At 56.5% G+C, this 20,125-nt stretch overlaps 1 protein-coding gene across 10 annotated transcripts in view; it reads left to right on the top strand.

Annotated features, from left to right (window-relative positions):
- MARK2 (microtubule affinity regulating kinase 2) overlaps positions 1–20,125 on the top strand; it is an 88,831-nt gene that overhangs the window by 15,172 nt on the left and 53,534 nt on the right. Inside the window, exon 1 of one of the 10 annotated variants that reach the window (XM_053278199.1) lies at positions 11,959–12,110. The exons of the other annotated variants lie outside the window; for them this stretch is intronic. Within the exon in view, the coding sequence (XP_053134174.1) occupies positions 12,075–12,110 (36 nt within the window). The 5' untranslated portion in view covers positions 11,959–12,074. Of the gene's footprint in view, positions 1–11,958; positions 12,111–20,125 lie in introns of those variants that run through there. 10 annotated transcript variants of the gene reach the window in all.

The following is a 20,125-nucleotide window of genomic DNA, read 5'->3' as shown; positions in this document are numbered from 1 at the left end:
ACTTCTTGCCTAAGACCTCTGCCAGCATGCCAGAAAAGGATCTGAGAGAAAGGGGCAGGGAGGATTGGTGGCGACCCCAAATAATGGCTGCGTAGCGAGCTAAGCCTAAATTTGTGGATCCTTGCATGTTGGCAGTGCTGTTCTGCCATTTGCATAGGATTGTATCTACCCAGAGGAATAAGACACACACACTGGACATTGAAAAAGAGGCCACCCTTAAAAACCCGTGGGTGAGCATTTTGGTCTCCTGGGACCCCAGAGATGGCGTAGAAAGCTGTCCTCCTTCACAAGGGAGGCTCTACCTGGGATTAGTGTGCCGATTTGACCGTATCTGTTTGAGACTGGGAGGGGGCAGCTCGGGGGGGGGGGTTGTTGATGCTGCTTACCTTGCCTGGCCCCCAGTGAGAAGTGGGTCACGCCCTCTTTGATGGGAGCTCTTCCTGCTTCTTCTCTGTGCCAGGTGTGGTAACCTGACATACCCTCTGTTTTGCTTTGCAGAGCCTCTTGGCCTCATTTTATAGGCACCGCCCAGCCTGGCCTTTTCTCCCTGTCACCTGTGGGTCTGTACACATGCATGCGTGCTCACCGACCTGCTGCTGAGGTTGACATGACAAGTGTCTGGCGAAATGGGCTCTGGTCTTGCAGACTGAAGCCCCAAGAAGCTTCCTCGACTCGGAGGTGCTGCAGGACTCCGGGCTGTGGAAGCAGACGCACAAAACTGCCCTCCAAGGGTCCTCTCTGGAATGCAGCATGAGCCCTCGCGGGTGAATGGGAAGTTGTAGTCATACATGGCCAGATGGGATGCAGACCACACGGTGGGTTACATGGAGTTTTGAGACCGTCTCGCTGTTTTGCGTTTGCTCTGTTGATGGTGTGTTGATGTGAGTGTCGAAATACAGTCCTCCCTGTTAGTCTGCTGTTTAAGGATTGCCTTGAGACTCTTGGTTTACAGCCTGGGTTCCAAAGCAGACCTACCCCTGGATCAGTTTCTCTTTAACAGGGATTCCTCACATGATGACGACTACAACTCCCATAATTTCCAGCCAAAGGCCATTGCCGCTGGGGATATTGGGAGTTGTAGTCAACATCAGCTGGGAATCCCTGTTACAGGGAACCCTGCTCTGGGCATTGCTCTTTCGCTTGTTCTGGGTCAGGTGTGGGTCACGGACTCAGCTTGGCCCTACTGCCTTGCCTGTCTGCTGCTTTCTGCTCCTCTAAGGATGGTTGAGCAACTCTGATCTGGGTTGGCCCCTCAGGCCGTGCCACTGGAACTCCCTGACTCTGCGTTTATGAAGCCCGGGTCTGCGTTAGCTGTCGGCAGCCCTGCGCCGATGATCTGAAGGACTGTGCAGCGTTCCCTGTGGGAAAGACCCAGTGGGCTCTCTTACTGAGCTTTGACTGGAGCACTCCGGCAGCCTTGTGGATTAAATCTGCGACCCCTGTGATGGACTCTTCTGCTATCACTGAAGTACCTCCTCGCTAAACTCGAAGGAAAGCACTGACCTGGAAGCAGCAGAAGCAACTCCTAATTTGAAAGATGGGAGAGGTGTGAAGAAATCCCAAATATAGCCTTGGCACAACAGCCGCAGCAAAAGCGACGCAACATCCTCTTTCGACATACTCTTTCCTCCCTTGCTGTAAGGGCCCACTTCATGTGGGCTCCAAGTGGGTTTTTGCTGTTTCCTGAGCAGCTGCCCCACCAACTCGAGACGTCCAAGCAAGCATCCTTTTAGTGGTGCTTGAGCTCCCGAATCATCCATTTCTCTCTCTCCCCTCTTGAAGGTGGTTTCTAACGAAAGTGACAGTAGCACACACACTTTGAAATGGCAGCATCCTAAACATGTGCCTTACACAAGAGAGCTGGTCTTGTGGTAGTGAGCGTAGATGGTTCCCTTGGCTAAGCAGGGTCTGCTTTGGTTTGCACTGGGATAGGTGACTACAGGGAGGAGAGCTGGTCTTAAGATAGCCATGGTCCCTTGGCTAAGCAGGGTCCACCCTGTTTGCATTTGAATGGAAGACGACATGTGTCAGCGCTGTAAGGTATTCTCCTTAGGGGATGGGGCTGCTCTGGGAAGAGCAACTGCATACTGGCCTGCAGGAGGTCCCCAGTTCCCTCCCTGGCGGCATCTCCTGGTAGGGCTGGGAGAGCCTCCTGCCTGCATCCTTGGAGAAGCCGCTGCCAGTCAGTGCAGATGGTACTGAGCTAGAAGCACCAGGGCTCTGACTCGGCGAGTGTCAGCTTTCTAGGTTCCTAAGAACTGCCCCCTCCTTGTGTATGAACCTACTCGAGTGCTTGAATCAACGGTGCAAGGCCTGTTGTGCCCTCCTGCGGTCTGAAGTCAGGCTGGCGAGCGCAGCAGCAGCACCCTGAGCTGTGCTCTGGAGGCGGCCATGCCTCAGTGGCAGAGGAGTGTGTTCTGCACGGAGGTCTCGGGTTCCGTCCCTTCTGCCTCCATAGATGCTAGCCAGAGTAGGCAAGGCCAGTCTGGGTGGACCCGTGGACTGACTCCTCACTTGGGGCTTTGGGGGCTTTTTTAGCTGTGGCATGCCCTCCTCAGAAGTACCCACCTGGCTGTTTTCTTTGGGCCTCTTTGGCAAATGCCAGAGTCGCTTTTTCACTAGTTGCCTGGGTGGGGAGGAACGGCCGACCCGGAGCGCTTTGCGTGCCGGTTCCTCGTTTGCCAGCCATCTTATGCAAGCTGTGAGAAGTAGCTTGCCTCGGTCTAGGGGAAATGACTCGTTCTTCCCCACTGATGCAGCAAAGTGTGCTATCCCATCGGAGCTAGCCTGCCTGAACTCCCTAGTGACATGTTAGTTTTTTTACCCCTTGCTGTGGAGAGATTTAAAAAACCACCACCAACAACAAAACCCAACCTCAACAGCTTCACCCCTGAAAGTGGTGTGATATCTTTGCCAGATGACCCATTGGAAGTTGACGAGAAGATGCCCAATGCAGCTGTAGCCCTAGGCCAGGCCGACTGTCAGGAGAGACGATGCCAAATTCGGCTGTATCCCCAGGTCAAGTTGATGGTCAGAACAGATGTGGCTGCTTCTGCTTCTTCTTCTTCTTCTTGCCAACACCGTCATTAACTGAAACTGCCGCTTAGTGTTCCAATACAGCAGGCCTTCCCTGGGAGTGGGCGGAGAAATCTTTACCTTAATTACTCTGATTGTGCCCTTGTAGAGAGACGGATGCTAATTGATTAGCTGCTAGGCCCCCATCTCTCCCTCAGGAAATAGGCTGGGGAAGCTCCTTGCAGTCCTCCCGTCTCCAGCAGCTGCATGTCCTAGGAAAGCAATCCCTGTTTGTCTTCTCCAGGCCCCTTCCTGGGCGGCTCTCAAGCCACCTGTCAAGCATCCCCTCTGCCTCCTTGCTGCCCTTGTGTTTTGGCAGAGATGTCTCTCCGCTTGACAAGCAGGCGGGACTTCTTCAAAGCGGTGAAGTGGGAGCATTCGGCTCCTTCCATTTTTGGCGCGTGATGCAGCCCCACCTCAGACTGGGCCCTCCTGAGAACTCTCCGTCCTGGGCGTTGACACGCGTTCCCTCTGGCCCTGAGCTGCAGCCCTTTCTGTGGAAGCGTGCTATCACCGCAGACCTTGGGGCCACCCAGAATGTTTCGCAGCCCGGCAAGCGTTTGCGGCCCAGTGGTTGAGCCCCGGCGCTGCGTGTGGAAGCTCCCGGCTTCATTCCCTGGCAGCATCTCCCGGTGGGGCTGCGGAAGAGTCCTGAGCCTGAAATCCACGTAAGCTGAGCCGAGCTCGAGCTGTGCTCTGATTTAGTGTAAGCGCTTCACGCGCTCAAGCTGTTTTTCTATTTAGAAAAATACGATACGGAGCAGCCCACCCAAGATTAAAAACAGCAGTTAGCAGCCGAGACAATAATGGCTCTTCAACGGGAAATAGAGGCGATTATAAAGATGTACAGAAGATAAGACTAGCAGCCGTGAGACTGGATAACCATAAAAAGGAGTCTTGAAAAGCAGAGGCCTTAACTTGGCTTTTCAATGTTCAAGGGCTTTGGTGCCTGCCTTGCCTGTAGGAAAAGGGCCGTTCCACGAACTGGCCACAACTCCCGTGGAGACACTTGCTCTCTGCCTAATCGCATCTGCAGAAGGGCCTTGGGTGTCTAGTCACACTGGCAGCAGCTCCATCACATTACGGACCCCAGGCACTGGGCCGTTGCCCTTCCCTAAGCCCATTGTGATAACTGCACCTCACTTGCTCCCATCCTGCCTTGTCCCCCCGCCCCAGATGGAGGGCCTTGTCACATTCCCCTCCCCATGAGCAAAGGCCAAGCAAACGTGCCTGGGTTGAACCAGCAGGTGCATCTCCTTAAAGGTGCAGAATCCAAGCCCCCTTCAGCCCTATGTGAATGAATGAATGGTTGATGGTTCCCTTTAGCATTGAGTATGCATCTGGGAACATGGGGGGGTATTGCCCCACATGGCTCCTTCTCTGGCTCAGGGGGGAGGGTCGGTTGCCCCTACTGTGTTGGGTCAACGTTTCAGCAGAAGAGTTTGATGCTCGCCTCTTGAATTCCTCTCGCCTGTGGTGCCTCCCCTTCTGTTGCGTCAGACATGCTGTTCTGTCAAGCGGCAGCACATGGCAGCACTAGGTCTGCGATGGAGGCAGCTTCCTCATCTCCGTGATGCACCTTGCTGGTGTCAGGGGGCCCGCTCTTCAGGCAAGGAACTTCGTGTGCCGCCTTTCATGCAGATGGCGATGGCGGCTGGGCTCTGTAGCCAGATGCCACTTGATAAGCTTCAGAAAGAGAGTGCAAGAGTGAGAAGCCAGCTGACGATCAGAGGGCACCCTTGCCTTGTTCTGGCTCTTGCAGGCCGAACCCACACTGTTCTGGCCTCAGATTCAGGGGCCTGATCCTGACCTTTCCGAAACATTTCATGCCCTGGGCCAGGGGTTCCCAACCTGTGTGCCTCCAGAGGTTGCTGAACTACAGCTCCCTGCATACCTAGCCACGGTTTATTGTGGTTGTAGTTCAGCAACCTCTGGAGGAACCCAGGTTGGGAACCCTTAAAAGAGTGTGCCTCTTCCCACACCAGCCCAGCCACTTGCTGCGGCAGTCTTTGGGAACTTTGCTTCTGATGGTCCCTGTTCAGCAATGGCCTCTCCTCATGAGGAGCAGGGCTTTCTTTGGGGTGGCTCCCAGGATTCTGAAATGACCACAAAAGGTGCAACTAGGTGCCTCCCTCGTGACCTTCTGCACAAGAGCCATCTCTCCAGAAAGGGACTTGGCTTGTGAGAACTTCTGTTAAGGTGGGCCTATTTTTGTCCGGCTCATGGCATTTGAGAACGGCTCTGCTGCTGCTGTTTATGTATTTATCGATCTGTCTATTTCAGGGCAGTTTACACAAAGAAATAATAAATAAATAAGATGGATCCCTGTCCCCAAAGGGCTCACAACCTAAAAAGAAACATTAGATAGCATTAGTAGTAGTAGTGGAGGAGCCCTGTGTAAATGAGTCTTCTTCTTTTTTGGCATGCTGCAGGCCCGAGTTGAGTCCCCACTAACTGGTTAAAAGGTGGCAGGATTGGAAAATATCCTTTTCTGTCGGGAGCCTTGGAGGACTCCTGCCAACAGGATCTGATCTGACTCGATACAAGGCAACTCTGTATGCTCATATGGTGTATATTTGCCATGGTGTCCGCGTTGGGCATGGCCTGCCTGGATCCACCTGAAAAGGTGCTGTACAAGTGCGTGAGATCAGGGCCCTCCCAGATGTGGCTGCACTACAACTCCCGTCATCCCCGGCCACATCTGGAGGACCACAGGGAAACCCCTGTGCTTGAGAAACTACACGCACGCTGTCCGGCCCTCAGCACCCGATATTCAAGGGGCTTAGCCCGGCCGGGCTCCGCTCTTCAACCCGGCCTCCTGCCTTCTCCCTGCTTCTCAGTCTCTGCATTTCTGGCAGCGGCTCCGGCAGGCTTCTCCGGCGTAGCTTCACCGTGCGCTGGGAACCCAAGCCCGGCCCGATGGAGCAACAAACGTTTTAGCTCCAGCTTGGGCCGACTCCATTGTGTGCCGGACAGTGGGATATTGTCGTGGAGCTGATGAAGCAACAACCCAAAAGGGCGGTGGCAGGAGGGCGGGGGGAGAGATGCAGGAAAAAATGGCTGGTTCAGAGCCAGATATTGAGAAAAGAATTATTTTAGTGGGCTAGTCCAGAAGGGGCGGGGGGGGGGGGGAGGAGAGGGGGAACCCTGCTGCTGACGGCTTAAATGTGGACAAGTATTTAAAGCATTAATTTAATCATACTGTAACCAACTTCTATTGAGCACTAGTTGTGGAACAAAGACATTAAATCCCTCATCCAGTGTTGGGCAGGCGGTCCTCTTGGCAACCACGCCACTAGCCAAGTCTGAAATATGCCGTTGGCCCATTCTAGGGCACAAGGTATTAAGCCCGCAGCCCCTCTTCTCCACCCCGCCCCCCACCCCAGGGCCTTGGTGTGAATCCTGCAACTAACCCCTTGGCTGAAAAGTGGGCGGGGGGAGGAGGACAGGAACGTTCCTAAATCTCTTTGGCAGAGCCCGGCCTGCCTGTCCTCTCCGAGAAGTGCCGTCCCTCCCACACCTGTGGTGGCCTGCGCCGTAAGTTGGCCGTTCTTATTCGGTGAACGTAAACCTCTGCAAACGATCTCCCGGAGACAATGGGGGCAGCTCTTCTTGGCCTGGGGCCCCAGGGATTGGCCAAGCAGTTGCCAGATTAAAATCGGTCCCGTGGGGCAGCAGCCTACCCCCTTGCCACCCCGGTGCGCCTTGCGCTGGAAGTGGCTGGTGTGTGAAATGTTCATGCGCACCAGCCACTTCCGGTCTGATGCACACAAAGGTGCCGAGGTCCACTGCCGCCCCACGGAACCTATTTTAAGCACAGCTCTGGCAGGGGGTCACTGGGGTGAGCACCCTCCCCAAACCTTAAAGGTACCCACGCACCCCCACCACTGGTTCGAGAGTCTGCTGAACCGTGCACATCCCTAGCCTTGGCCCTCCCGCTGGGGTTGAATGGTCATGCCCACCATCCCCAGCCCACTGTGCCTGGGAGTTATGGGAGTTGTAGTTCAGCAGCAGCTGGAGGGCCAAGGGGGCCAGCCTTGTTGCCCTAGACCTGTCTCTCCACGGTGGAGTGAGAGGTGGCCACAGGGCAACCTGAAGAGTTGGGACAGCCCTGTCCGTGTGGGGGTGAGAAGGTGGGGGGTGCGCCTGACCCCCAGTGGCTGGGAAGTCATAGCAGGAGAGTCGCAGGGGGGTCTGACCGGCCGCTGCAGGGAGGGAGAGGCTGGCCGCGGTGGCGCTTTGGTCTGTTTCTCCTGCGTCCTCCAAAGCCCAGCCCCCTTTGGATCCTCCCGCGACCAAGACGTTTGTGGCCCCTTGAAGAGGGACCGATTTATTCTGCCAGAGACGCTTGTGAAGTAGAGCCCAGTTCATCAGAGGCACCCGACGCTACCCTTGGTTTGCTTCAGAGACTTCTCTCCTGCCTTCCCAGGTACAAAGGCCTCACACGGCAGCTTCCGAAAAGCGGCAGCTCCACAATAAAATTAAAACAGATACTTGTACAGAAAGAATAGGAGGTGAAATGCAAGAGCTGCGGTTGGTCTGTGTTCCTTCAGGAGAGCGGTAATTGGTGCTAACACAACCTTCCTAGCTTGGCTGTGCCAATTTAACACCTTTAGCAGGAGAGAAATCCACAAGCTTTGGATGTAAGGGGATGCCAGTGAAGGAAAGAGGAGCGCTTTCCCATCCATGCTCAGCTTCCGATTTGAGCATCCTCCACTTCGCCATCACACATGGGCATGCTCAGGCGACCCCTCTTAGACTCCAGTGTGGGTGCCTTCTCTCTCATGGTCACAACGCTTTATATACCACTTTTTAACCAAAGCTCCCAAAGCAGTTTACAAAGAGATAAATAAACAAAAGGGCGCCCTGTCCCCAAAGGGCTCACAATCTGAAAAAGAAACATAAGGTAGCCAACAGCAGCTGCCACTGCAGGGATGCTGTGCTGGGGATGGACAGGGCCAGTTGCTCTCCTCCTGCTAATAAAGAGAATTGTCCCTTTTAGGAGGTGCCTCTTGGCTCAGTTAGCAGATAGAGCCCATGCACCCACCCACCCACCCTTCCATTCTTCAGCACTGGCTTGGCTAGGACAGCAGGCCCAAGGAGCTGGACGCTGTAGTGACCAGGAGGGAAAGGGCAGTGGCCACCCCTCCCTGAATCCCTCTGCACTTGGGTCCTTTTAAGTCGCTGTATCATCCCCAGCAGATGGGGCTGAGGTTGGATTGAACCAAGCTGGGGATTGCACGTTTGTGGCCCAGGGAGAACTGGAAAGGGAGGACATTCTGTACCCTGCAGCTTAACCCAGTTTTCCTGGAGGCTCATGGGAAGAAGAAGCCGCCAGTTCTCTTCAAAGGGGCGGTGGGTGAGATGGGGTGGAGACTGACCCTGAATGAAGCCATGGCTCTGTTCTCATAACCCTGGAAAACAACTTTACATAGGAACATCGAAAGCTGCTGTATATTGAGTCAGACTAGGTCCATCTAGCTCAGTTTTGTCTGCACAGACTGGCAGCGGCCTCTCCGGGGTTTCAGGCAGGAGTCTCTCTCAGCCCCACTATCTTGGAGATGCCGCCAGGGAGGGAACTTGGGACCTAGATGCTCTTCCCAGAGCGGCTCCATCCCTTAAGGGGGATAAATAAATATTTCCAGTGCTCACACTTCTAGTCTCCCATTCAGATGCAACCAGGGCAGACCCTGCTTAGCTAAGGGGACCAGTCATGCTTGCTGCCACCAGACCAGCTCTCCTCTCCTTTGTGTGACTGAGCCAGTAGAAACGCAGGGCTGCCAAGGGCCTCCTTGGGCTGCCGGAGGCCTTTGCAACGACTTCTGCTGCTCTGGCTTATTGATGTCTTGCCTTTTTATCGCATTCTCCCAGCCCAACCCAGCCCAGCCCAGAGAGCACAGTTGAGCATCCCCGCGTGCCCCTCCATGTCCTCTTGTTGTTCTCACAGCGCATTCAACCTAGCGGGGAGCCACCTTTGCCTGCGACCAGCCCGTGGGGCAAGGGCCAAATGGTGCCGGCTGGCCAGGCTGCTGGGATTTCGGGAGGCCCCAGGGGTGCGGCCAGGGCGGGAGCACATCACCATGGCCAGCCGGGGAGAGGAACGAGGGCCTGAGCGTGCCCGGCCACATCCACGGCCAAGCTGAATCTGAACCAGCCCTGCCTCCCCCCCCCCCGGTCCAGCACTTTAGCCGCTCTGCTGCGCTGGTTCTGCTTTGGCTACCCGGAGTTTGGGCCACCGCCTGTCCCCCTCGAGCCATTCAGGGCCCCCGGAGGGGTGAGCGGCTGCATGAGACCCTTGGTCCCTCCGGGAGCAGGCAGGCCCTTCCTTCCCAGCCCCTGCCTGCTGAAAGCAGGGACCGAGGAGCTGCAGCCCCTCCCGGCCTGGGCTTAGTTGGGCCCCCAGTGCCGGCACGCCTCCTGCGGGGCTGGGCGTCTGCTTGCTCCGAGGGGCCTGAGGAGGAGTGCTCAGAAAGGACTGTCTGTTCTTCCTTCCTCGGAGGAGAGCCTCTGTGTGGCCGGAGCAGTGTGTGACCCCAGCCCCGCTTTGGCTCGGGTTTGCCCTCTGCTGCGGGCAGGGAGAGAGCGGCAGGGCGGAGCCCTCTGCAAGAGGTTGCCCATCGCCTGGTTTTCAACAGAGGGGACGCCCCAGAGCAGGAGGAGGAGGAGGAGGGCACCCAGTTGGGTCTCGGATGACGCTGTGCCAGCATCGAAGGGCAGCCACCCTCCCGGAGGCTGTCTTTTGGGTGGCGTCCGTGCTCTTGACTCCCTGTCCAGCCGTACTGAGAGGCTGCCTCTGAAACAGCAGGAAGAGGGGCGCCCAGAGAGGTGTGTGTGTGTGAAATACCTGCAGAAGTTTCCAGGACATGAAGCTGGAAGTCACCAAGTCCTTGCGGCCAAATGCCACAAGGCATCTGGCAGTGGGCTGCCTCCGAGGGCCTGGAACCCTCGCTCCCCGCCTCGTCTCCCAGCTGATGGGCTCTCTGGGACTCGGGAGGCCGAGTCTCTTGCCTTTATTTTCAGTCCTCCCCTCAGCACCCAAGACGCGCCCCTCCTCCGCTCCCTTTTGCCGTGATGATAATTCGTGGGAACCACTTCCGGAGGGGCAGCCGATCCCGGCAATGCCATAAAAGACTAACATTTGTTTGAGCAGCAGCTTGTGTGGGCTGTGGATGATGAGCACGGATAATAATAAAAGGAATGCCGTAGTCCTCTGCAGTGCCGGGAGACTCTTTTGGGGTGCCGATCGTGCAGCTGGGGCCTGCGGACCCTGGGTGTTGTGCACGGGGGCCCCTCTGCAAACACGGCTGCCTAACCTGCAAATCTCAGCCAGTACACAACCCCCAGCGCGTAGGAACGTCGGCGGCAGCTGCCTTCTGCTGAGCCAGGCCATTGGGTCCACCTAGCTCAGAATTGTCTGCACTGGCTGGCAGCAGCTTTTCAGAGTACCAAGCCCCACGTGGAGACGCTGCCCGGGACTGAACCTGAGACCTCCTGCATGCAAAGGAGATGCCCTAGCACTGAGCTACAGCCCCATCGCCAGAGGTGGAATACACCGGTCTCCCATCCAGGCACTGACCACACTAAGACCTCCCTAGCTTCAGCAGGCTGCTTGTGCCATGTGCCCTTAAACCACCCTCTGCGGCCACAGCTGCCCTGCTTGGGTCTTCTGTTTCAAGCCGTCGCTGAGCCTCAGACCTTTCCTATTGTTGGGCTGCTGAGGAGGACCAGCAGGAAGGGTGCAGTGTGGGGGGTTCTTGGTGCGGTGGGTGCCACCTTTCTTGCCCCACCCCACCCCACCTTTAAAGGAAAGGACCAGAGAGCTGGGCTGCTTGGGAACAGCTATAGCCGATCTCCAGTGCTTGGACTGCCTTGTTGGAAGTGCAGTCCCCTGCACAGAAAGCATGGACTAGAGGAATTCCACGGATGTGTGAAGGACCTAGGGACATAGGCCGCTGCCGTATACCGAGTCAGGCCCTTGGTCCATCTAGCTCAGGATTGTCTACCCAGACTGGCAGCGGCTTCTGCACGGTTGCAGGCAGGCGTCTCTCTCATCCCTGCCTTGGAGAAGGACTGTTGTTAGCAAGCACCCAGAACTTCACAGCAGCTTGTGGAATTAAACTAGAACCAAACAGGCAGGATTCCTTTCTCGCGTATTGTTCTCTCTGCCGGCTGTTTAGGTTGGTTGGTAAAAAACGCCCTTTCCTCAGCTGGGATCTTATAACTGACAACAACTGACTTGCTTTCACCCAGCCAAAGAACCAGTGGGTGGTTGTGGATGAGGATGGACTATAGGACCTTCAGTTCCTTCCAGCCCCAGTGACTCGATGCAGTTCTTCCTGCATTCAGAGACAGTCGTGGGTGCCCCCTTGCTTGTTGCTCTTCTCCCTGGTCCCCCCCCCGCCCTGGCAAAGCAAGCCTCTGCCATTCTTCATACAGTTATGCTGCTGTGACACGCTTGGCCCTGCGAAACTTCTTCTGCATCCTGCCCGAGCCCTGCGATATCAGCTCTCTCCCTCTCGTGATCTTTCCCAGCTGCAGCTGCGTCTCGCTCAATTATTTGTGACAAGGTATGTTAAGTCTCTGGCAGCCGGCCAGCCCACTCCCCTCTCTCTCTCCTGGGGGAGCTGGGGTGTGTGTGTGTGTATATATGTGTACGTACACACACACACACACACACACACACACACACACACACACACACGTAGGGAAAGCTTGGTGAGGGGTTTCAGTTTTCCCATGCACAACCTTCGCGCCTTCCTCCGGTTTCTCGCGGCGCATCGGAGTGGCTGACTGCAGGAAGCCTTCTCCAAAATGTGAACCAATCTCTCCTCTTCCTTCCTCCCCCCCCACCCCGCGCCGCACTCTGGCTACTTTCGTGGGGAGGGAGGGAGGAAGAGGCGGTGCTTCTGCTGTACACAGGGAAGCCAACCTTTCGGCTCCCGCAAGGAAATACAACAGACCAGACCTGCGGGGCCGCGAGAGGCGGCAGACGCTTCCCCATGACGGCTGCGCTATGGAAGAGAATTAATGGGCTCGTGAGTACCGAGGCGGCGGTGGGGAGGAGGGCGGTTGTTGCTGCTCGTCGTCCCGTGGCGTTCCCTCGCCCTGCGCCCGTCACTCCCCTTCTGGCTTCTCCTGGGAGACGTCGGAGAAGCAGGGGAGTGTGTCTCCATTCATTTGGAGCAAGCACAATTGGCAACGTTTACCTGGGTTTGTGTGCCGCTTATCCTGAGAACTGGTTTCTCCACCCGTCTTACTCTTTCTTTCTTTGGTTTTTAAAGTTTGGCTTATGTTGCCCTTCTTTTGGGGCCTTTCCTGGCCGTGGAGCAGACCCAGTGAGAACAGGATATTGTTTTCTTGTCTTCTTTCTCAGATCTGTAGCAACTTGCCAGTAGATATTCAGATTCCGTGCTGGGAGACTCCTGCATTTAGAATTGGTTATGCTGGCTCTGAGCAGCAGCAGCAGCAGCAAATATTTATCGCTTTTGCCTTTTAAAAATGTGTGTAATGGGGTTCCCCACCACCACCAATGTCCTTATTTTCCTATGCTTTATTCTGAGCTTAATCTTTGCAGCCCTTGGGACCTTTGCCAGGAGCAGCGTGGCCGGAGCCAGGCATATGGACAGATGAACCAGGGCAAGAATTGTGTATAGGTCATGGGAGAGGGATACATCTTGAGAGATGGGTCAAGGAACTATGGGCCCAGGAAACCTGTTTTTAAGCATTGCAAAGATTTGGGGCACGAATGCTTTCGGCTACAATCTCTCCAACTCTGAAGACCAAACCCAGGTTGCTTTTTTAAACGAAAAAGGAAAGAAATGAAACGGAAGCTGCAGATCTCAGGAATCCGTATTCCGCACCAGGTACCAGGCTCCCATGTGGAATTGTGGATGGCAAGCCTGTTGTTCGGGCAAAGTTGGAGCGGACCTCGGAATCCCGTATACAAATATCTAAATCAAGGCGTTGGAGCCGTCTAATGTGCACGTCTGGGCAGTCTTGCTATTAATGGTTCTTTTTATACCTCAGCTATTTTTATGGGCGGCAGGCGTACTCCAGTGCAGCCAGAAAGACAGAGGTGCCCTGGGGTTTATTTTGGTGTCATTGAATAATCGGCAAACACGCCGTCACTCAGATCCTCCTTGCCATAGTGGAAAACCAGGTGGGGGGCGGGGTAGGCGCTTTCTGCTTGCAAGTTTTGAACCTTGTGACATTTCTTTCTTTCTTTTAAGAGCTGGATGAGCTTTGTGTGGGGCTTCTCCAACCCCCAGGAACTCTCAAGCAGACTTGTTAGAAGGCAGATACTCCCAGCACTCCGACTTCCTTCTTAAAGTGTGCTCTGCCCTTCATAGCTGCAGGAATACATTTGGAAAACTTGGCATCGCAAACTGGCAAGCAAATGAAAAGGAAGTCCTTGTTGCTACTGTTTATCCCATGGAGTGCGTTAATTTGCAGAGTGCTCTGTCCGATCCTTGTCCCATTTTCCTTCAACATCTCGGTGGAGTAGGCCACAGCTCCCATTTTACGGTTGAGGAACTGAGGCTGGAAGTGTGACTTGTCCAAAGCCAAGGAGCGCACGGGTGGCAGTCTTGAGCCCCGCTCCGTCAGCTGCCTTGGACTCCCTTGTTTTTGACCCCAGTAGTTTTAGATTCCACATCGAGGCTTGTGGGTTGGTTTAAGAACTCGGGTTTCCCTGCCTTTTGGTGTAAATGTATCCGTGTGCAGCACGGGAGGCTAAAATGCTAGCGCGTGGCTATACAATCCTGGCCCTGTTCATTAGTCCAAGTTGCCTTTTTGTGTCCGGCTACCTGGCTGCTACTTTTCGTTTCAGCATTTGGCCTCTGGCTCCGGAAGTGGTTGTGGCTTCCTGTCTGTGGGGTGCGACTTTGAAGAAAACACGCGTCATGAGGTGCCAGAAGCGGCCTGGTGCCTTTCTGGAGGGCTGGCAAGTTGTTTTCGGCTGAGAATTTGCACTGCTCTCTCGTTGCTATTGGGCAGGGGCTCCCCAATTTGCCCCTGTCCCCGTTGTGGTGGTGGTGGTGGTTGTTGTACAGCTCCCATCATCACCAGCCTCAGCGGCCAGAGGGAGTTCTAGTCCAAACACGTGGGAGAATCCAAGCAAGGAGCCCCTGTGCCAGAGGATCGATCAGGCCCGATCGCAGCCTGTTCTGTGTCATGTTGTTTTGGATTCAGAGCACAGTTGGGTTCTGCTGGGCACCCCACCACCCGTTGTCTGTGGCCCCTGCCCTTCCCATGGAATGTGGCCGTAGTTTTGGGGAACCAGGTTCCTTGGTAGCCCGTGTGGAGTGGAGCACGAGCTTCCCTGAAAGACACCGCCCCCATCGGTGCCATCTTCTCTAGTAGTGTGCAGAAGAGCATTGGGTATGTCCTGGGACACACTCTCAGTTCACGCAGGGTGACCAAAATTGCCTGCGATGAGCAGAGTATGCAGCCAGGATCGGCAGTGTGCATGAGTTCCCCAGCCATCCCGGTCGAAGTGGGGAGGTGGGAGGCCCCTGGAAACCAGCTGCCCACCCCCTGCCTCTTCCCACGGAAGTTCTTCACTCACAAGCACTGCCAGGCTCAGCCAAGAAGGAAGGGGCCTCTCTGTCTGCCCTGGAGGGTCTCGTGTGCATGTGCGCCTGGAGCTGAAATCTCACCTAGAGAAGCCTGGCAGGTGCCCCCAGGGCCTTGACGCTTCTCCTTCCTGGCAGCCACCCAGGGAGACGCTTGGGATGGAGTCGAAGAGGAAGACCTTCGTGGTGGTGGTGGGGAGAGTAGGAGGGCAGCCAGTGGTGCCCGGGACTGCGGGGGGTGGGGGGGGGGAACACAGCAGCCTGTGGGAGAGAAGCAATGAGGCATGGAGGCGGCGTCTTAGAAGCGGTCCGGGCTCATGGTTGCCTGGGCACCTTAAGAGATCGGTGCTGGCACCTAGGAATTTGAGATATGCCTGTAGGGCTGGAGTCTTGCTTTCTGAGGCTTCTGCAGGCTTGGTCTGCATACTGCAGAGGCTTCCTTTGTGTTGCTTACAAAAAGAAAGCAAGACAGCTGAGTCGGGACCCTGTATGGCTCGTGGTTCACCTTGCCCAAGTGACTAGTGCCTCCATTTATTTGGGGTGTGGGTATGTGTGTGTGTGAATGCTGGAGCCCCCAGTGCTTCCTCTCTTGCTTGGCCCGTGCTGCCTCCTGCCGACTCCCCACTCCAGCCAGAATATCTCCCATTTTGCTGCCATTTGCGTGGACCTGGGAGGGCCGCGAAGGTCACCTGCTCCCGTGAGCCAGCTGACGAGGTGGGGGCTGTGGGGCGGAGTGGGGCACCCCTCGCAAGGGAGAGTGTTTTCTCCTCTCTCTGCTGCATAAACAAGTTGACCGGGCTGAGCTTGCTCTGCCTCCTGTGGACCCGTTAACCTTGGGAGTGGAGAGCGGGTGTCAGGCTCGGAGATAGAGCAGAGCTGCTGGCCCGTGCAGGCTGCCCTGGCAGCAGGCCGGCGATTGCTGCTGAAGTGTGCTTGGACAGCACCGCGGGCTGTGCTTGGGGCCGCGCCGGGTGTCGGAGAGGGGTCTTATCTGCCGTTATTCAGCCAGCCAGCCAGCCAGCCCTCGGCTGGATTGTCCCGTTCATCAAGGACACTTGGTCGAGTCTCCCGGCTCCCGGCAGTGCTGCAGGACTGCAATGGAAGCAGCTGCCTTTGGGCGAGTCGGAGCCTTGCTCTCTCTCGCTCCGTATTGTCTACCCGGCCTGGCCGCGGCTCTCCCGGGTTTCAGGCTCAGGGGTCTTTCCCAGCCCTGCCGGGAGATGGTGCTGCTGCCAGGGATTGAGCCGGGGTCCTTCTGCCTGCCAAGCAGGGGCTCTGCCAACGGCCCGGTCGTTTTCAGGGCTTTTCGCGGTTTTGTTGCTCTTATTGTGTTTTAATAGTTTGATTTGAATTGTTTTGTTTTTACCATGTTGTGAACCGCCCTGAGCCGTATCGGAAGGGCGGTATATCAATCAGTCAACCAAATAAATAAACAAAGCCGCATGATCACTGTCTTGCAAATGAATGGGTAGCCTCAAGGCACAGAAGGGGCCGCCTCCTCCCTCCTGCATGCTTGGCCCAGCTGAGATGTGAGCTGGGGAGCCGGTGGGTCCTGGCCCAGCTGCTCGCAAAGAACCCCACACCGCCAGCGGAGCGTCTCTGCGGCTCACGCCCTGCCTCGCGCCCTGGAGCCACTTTGGTGTTCCCCACGCTCTCTGTCCATGAAGCACCTTCTTGCTCCTGGTCTGCCTGGCGTGGTGGAGAAGCCCCCGTCTGCCCTGGGATGGGTGTGTTTTCCCAGGCGGCTGATGGGGCGGTTCTGGTCCCATGCCGAGGGTGTTAATGGGAGCTAATGAGGCGGCTCTTCCTGAGAGCTATAAACAGCTGAAGCTGCTCCCTGGCCTGCCCTGCTTGTGCCCGCTCTCTCTCTCTCTCTCGCTCTCTCTCTCTCTGGATGGATTTGGCCTGTTTCCGAGCAGCAGAGCAAGGCCCTGGAATTGCAGCCCAGACCCCATTGGGACTGCCTGCCCAGCAGAGAGCCGTTCGCAGCCGCCCAAGGTGTGTGTTGTCTGCAGTGCACCAGAGACGCTTCCGTCTCTGCAGGATTCGTCTCAGCGGCACGGCAAGGAGGAGGAACAGCTGGGCCCTCTGGGGCTGGCCGGCGCTGCGTTTCTGCTCCTGCAGTGAAGAGCTCCGTATGGACAGGCCAGCCTGCCTTCTCCCGAGTCTGGCAAAGGGTTCCTCTCGCCCAGGATAGACTGGCAGCAGCTGTGGCTCCAGCAGGCATTTGAAGAAACAGGTTTCTGGACCTTGTGAACGAGTGCTAAATGGTGAAAGCAGTGTCTGATGTAGAGGACCTGAAAAGCCCTGGCTGTGGGGAGGGATGTGACTCCCCGGGGCTGTCGGGACCCTGCTCCTCTGGGCCCCAATGCCAGGAACCCGTGACTCTTGCGCTGCGGAGCATTTCGGGCAAATGACCCTTCCCAGCACGGAGGTCCAGTTTCACTTAGGCGGAGCCTTGCTCTCACGGGCCAGACTTGATTTTGGTGGGTCCGGTGGCAGCATTGGCCGAAGGGCTGCGTGGCGGTGAGTTCTGCCCAGTGATCACCTTGTGCAACGTAGGCTCTTGGCTTGCTGGACTCCTGTTTTGGCCACTGGTGCCGTTGCGTTTTGCTTGCCACGCTTGGTTGGGCGCTGTACGGTTGTTGCTTCCCGCTCTGTCAAAAGCCTTACCGGGAGACCTGTGGACTTGGTTGTCAATGGCCAGGATCGTGTGGGGGCAGCGTTGTTGTTGAAAATATTTATATACTGCTTTTCGACACACAATAAAGTCGTCAATGCAGTTTACACAGCACAGGAAATGAGAGAAGGCCTCCCTGTCCCCAAAAGGCTCATGGTGCAGTCTAAAGAGAAACACAAGGGAGACCGCTGGGAGGGAGGTGGGCTGAAGGGGGGCACTTGCTAACCCCCCCCCCCCGCTGAATAGAAGGGAGCTGCCACTTGGAAAGGTCTGCCCAGTTACATCAAAGTACTCCCTTTACTACTCCTCTGTGAGGGCACTGTAAGATGTTCCCCTCCGGGGATCATGGGGCCGCTCTGGGAAGAGCAGAAGAAGGTTCCCAGTTCCCTCCCTGGCAGCATCTCCAAGATAGGCCTGAGAGAGACTCCTGCCTGCAACCTTGGAGAAGCCGCTGCCAGTCTGGGAAGACAATCCTGAGCGAGATGGACCAAGGGTCTGACTCCTTATATGGCCGCTTCCTATGTCCCTATGTACGACTACTGTGAATATTTGTGTTGTGTGCATTTCCCCTCTTCTTTTAATTTTATTTTTTAATTATTATTTTTTACATTTATCTCCTGTTCTTCCTCCAAGGAGCCCAGAGCGGTGTACTACACACTTGGGTTTCTCTTTCACAACAACCCTGTGAAGTAGGTGAGGCTGAGAGAGAAGTGACGGGCCCAGAGTCACCCAGCTAGTCTCATGGCTGAAGGGGGATTTGAACTCGGGTCTCCCCAGTCCTGGTCCAGCACTCTAGCCAGGACACCACGCTGGCTCCCTTAATGTCTACAAAACCCGCCTCAGCCCCCAAGCCCTTGGGAATTTCCGACAGGACGGAAGCCAAGTGTTCATTAAGATTCCTCTTCAGCGTATTCCACTCCATCCCTGCAGCCCCAGATAACCCGTAGAGACATGTGGACTAGTGGCTTAGGTGGACTGCTTGCCAGGGCGGCTAGCTTGAGCACCAAGAGCCTGTGCGTGGGGAAGCTGGGTCTTGGGAGCAGGCGGGGGAGTGCAGGGCTGCCGCTCGGTCTCTTTGCGGCTCGCCAAGGGAGAACTGCAGAACTGGCAAGTCGCCGGGTGTGCGGTTCCTCTTGTGGTGCATACAAAGTTGTCCATCTCTCTCTCTCTCTCTCTCTCCCGCCCCCCTTCCCTCCCTCCTTCCCTCCTCGGCTGGCAGTGTCTCCGGCGCTGGTGCCTCGCCAGCTTAATCGCAGAGCGGCTTCACCCCAGAGTAACAGGGTGCGCAGCTATAATTATCGCGATGGTTTCAACTGGTCCCTGCCTGCCCCCCTGCCCCCCATGCATTCAGTGTTTGTGGGGAAACATCCGAGGCCCGACGCCCGGACAAAGTGCTCATCAGGCAGGCGTCGTGGGCACAAGGCAGTGGGCAAGGAGCAAGTCACAAGGGCGATGGCTGGGGGGGGGGCGAGAGAGGCTGGACGGACAGCAGCCCTCCTTCCGAGGCCTTTCCGCTCACCGGGCCTGGGAACTGCGGGCAAAGCATTTCGGTGGCCATCCATAAAAGTCTCGCAGTGCTGCTTTCAGCATTCACGGCGCATATATCAAGTGCCCGGCACCCTTCCTGGCCATGAACTCCGTCATGCTTTCGGCAGCCTTTTAAGGTCGGCCGGTGTGATCCATCCCCACCCTTGGCGCACCCTGGGTGGAGAGGGGCCGAGGCTGACAGAGGAGCGGCTTCCCTGCCGGCCGCCCTTTAGGGAAGGGAGCTGTCTCTCAGGGCAGGCGTGCTGTGTATGCAGAAGGCCCCAGTCTCTCTGCTGCGCATGGTGTGTCGGGGACAGGGATGCGACTCAGGGTTCGAGCCCCGGCTTGGCCTGCAGGAGGCCCCGAGTTGAATCCCTGGCCACATCTCCAGGGAGAGACCCCTGCCTGCCACCTTGGAGAGCTGCTGCCAGTCAGAGTTGGCAGCCCTGAGCTAGGCGGGCCAAGGGTCCGACTTGGAATGAGGCCGTGTCACATGTCTGCAGGGGTTTGATTCGTGTGCTGCAAGAAGCAGCCGGGCAGGAGCTTCAGGCTTGTGTGCCGTGGTGCGCGCACCCCCCGTGACTTGGTTTCTGGCTAACCACCATTTGCTGGTGCAGCATAAGCCAACTAGCTCTGGCTCACGCTTGCCCTGAAAGCCAGAGATGGTGGACCCTGGCTTGGTTTGCAAAGCCTATGAGCAGCGCCGTGGGTTGCCAGGCTAGACGCAGTGGCCGAGGGAGGGTTTGCCGGAAGCCAGGAAGGCAGAGGGATGAATGGAGCCGGATGCGGCCCAGGCCCTTCTTCCGGGCTCATTCTCACAGTGCCAGACTGAGCGAGGGGCTTGGTGGCCCAAGGTGAGGCGAGAGGGGCTTGCAGGTGCAGAAGCGGCGTGGGCTACACCCGTCCTCGTTCTCGTGGGTTTAAGACCAAAGAGGCAGGAAACTGCCAGGGCTGGCGTCTCTTTGTGGTGGAGGGGAGGCCTGGTAGCACCCCTGCATTGTTGTGGCTGGTTGACTCGGTGAATCCTCTGTGTGTGTGTGTGTGTGGCTTGCCTTCCTTGTCCTGTGCTGGCAAAGCCCCGGCGAGGAGGTGCTGATCAGGCAGGATGAGTCAACAGATTCCAGACTGTTGTCTCTGCTCAATCCGCCCTCCAAAGGTAAACCATCCTGACAGATTTTCTGTGTCCTGCAGCCAGATTGCAGGGGTGTGAGGTTGGGCCGAGTCGCCCCTGTCTGTCTGTCTGTCTGTCTCCCTCCCTCCCTCTCTGGGT

This window comes from Hemicordylus capensis, chromosome 14 (assembly GCF_027244095.1).
Source record: "Hemicordylus capensis ecotype Gifberg chromosome 14, rHemCap1.1.pri, whole genome shotgun sequence".
Lineage (NCBI taxonomy): Eukaryota > Metazoa > Chordata > Lepidosauria > Squamata > Cordylidae > Hemicordylus > Hemicordylus capensis.
This window is presented reverse-complemented; position numbering and strand designations above follow the sequence as displayed.